This window comes from Pteropus vampyrus, unplaced genomic scaffold (assembly GCF_000151845.1).
Source record: "Pteropus vampyrus isolate Shadow unplaced genomic scaffold, Pvam_2.0 Scaffold22, whole genome shotgun sequence".
NCBI classification, from domain to species: Eukaryota; Metazoa; Chordata; class Mammalia; order Chiroptera; family Pteropodidae; genus Pteropus; species Pteropus vampyrus.
This window is the reverse complement of record NW_011888803.1, coordinates 7,429,146-7,431,021: the sequence shown is the minus strand read 5'-3', so window position 1 is coordinate 7,431,021 and position 1,876 is coordinate 7,429,146. Positions and strand designations below refer to the sequence as shown.

At 37.3% G+C, this 1,876-nt stretch overlaps 1 protein-coding gene across 1 annotated transcript in view; it reads left to right on the top strand.

The window, feature by feature from the left end:
* The first annotated feature begins 900 nt into the window (after window positions 1-900).
* The window catches only part of LOC105289145 (di-N-acetylchitobiase-like), a 41,217-nt gene continuing 40,241 nt past the window's right edge, over window positions 901-1,876 (top strand). Inside the window, exons 1-2 of the mRNA XM_011355687.1 lie at window positions 901-1,066; window positions 1,574-1,782. Of these exons, the coding sequence (XP_011353989.1) occupies window positions 901-1,066; window positions 1,574-1,782 (375 nt within the window). The remainder of the gene's footprint in view (window positions 1,067-1,573; window positions 1,783-1,876) is intronic.

Below are 1,876 nucleotides of genomic sequence, written 5' to 3'. Positions count from 1 at the left end.
CTTACTGGAATTCAGTAAGTATTTGCTGAATCAATGACTTAACACTTTATTTGGGATAAAATAAAAATGATCGGTGAGATTTCTGTGCCTCTAGAATTATCTGTGGGGGAAAAATACTTGAGAAACATAACATCAGTTGCTTTAGAACTTGACTTGAGCACTATTCTAAGAAGTCAGGCTCACCAAAAATCACCTACAGAAATGCAAAACCTATGGTCCACCTGCAGCAGCCAGAAACTTGAATGTTATCAACCTCCTCTCTTTCTCTTGCCTTACTCATTCAAATAGTCACAAAATCCTGGCAATTTTGCCTCCTTTGGATCTTCCAGATCTGTTCATTTATCTCCCCTCTCTCTGATGCTCCACAGCTTCAGTTGAGGTCACCATCATCTCTTGCCCAGATTCTTGCAACAGCTTCCGTATTAGATATTCTGCCTCCAGTTACAGCCTCTCTGGGATCCATTGCCACTTCACTAAAGGGATTTTTCTAAAATGCATACATGAATGCATACTTAAAATGCAAACATGTAAATTCTCCTTTAAAACCCTTTCTTTCGGGATGAAATACATTTTCTCAAGAGGGCTTTCAAGACTTTTCATAATTCAACCCTGCCTACCACTTCCTGCTTCTTCTCTGCTGTTGCAATCCGCATTCTAGGTCTCAGCCAGCTCAGCGTTAGTTATTCAACCACCATGCTCTCTCTGCCTCCAGGCCTCGGCAGCTGCCGCTATTTGTTCCTAGCCTACCCTTCCGAACTTTCCAGGCTGGCTACTTCCTCCTGCCACCAATTATATTGGGACACCCACCCCTGTGTCTTATTCACTCTTGTACTTTCAGTGCCCACCAGTGCCAGATATATGGTCAGTGTTTAATTAATGCTATTATGGGTGGTTGGCATGATGGTGCGTATCTTGTTGTTCTGGCAGGTCTTTGTGTTTCATGTTGGTGGCAAAACTTGGAAATTTTATGATTGGTCACGGATTACAACTGTGGTACTTTTCAACAATTATGACTCAGAACTTATGTGTTATGCTCATTCAAAAGGAGCCAGAGTAGTGCTAAAAGGTGAGTGACAGTTTTTACCAGATGTGTATAGACAGTTGGTAAGTTTACTTGCATTGTTTGCTATCCAGACTATCTAAAAACTTCCCTTTTCATGTTCATGTGATATATTTTTTAGCATCCTAAGATTGGATACTGTTTAATTCATTTCACAGATACAAGTATTGTTAAAACTTAAATTACTGCATGGTTTTGAGCAAAACGTGACTCCTAATTAGCACGATCACCTTTAGCTAATCGTAGTCCAACATGAGAATGATTTTACTAATCTGACTTGAGAATGATTTTACTAATTATTCATAATGGTTATTATGGAAATGAATGAGTAATGACTTTTTCTTATTTTTTTATATGATTTCTGCAACTGGCAAACTTAAATTGAGAGCTTAGTATTTGCAAATAATGAGATGTTTTTAGGACATTTTGATCTCTTCGAAATGGGTTTGTGTAGTAAATGATATTAAACTGTGAAAAGCATATATGTATAGGAGGTGTGTATTTCTTCCATAGGAGATGTATCCTTAAAGAAGATCATTGATCCTACTTTCAGAGCGTCCTGGATAGCTCAACAAGTTAACTTGTCCAAAAAACAATATATGGATGGAATTAATTTAGATATAGAGCAAGTAATTTCAAGATCATCACCTGAACATAATGCATTAACTTCTTTAGTCAAAGAAACTGCAGACGCTTTCCATCGTGAAATTCAGGGATCACAGGTAAAAATCCATTTGATTGTTTCTGGCACTCCCTAAATTTCTCTATTACAATATATTCATGAAAATATGAGTAATATAAGTTTTTATAGTAATC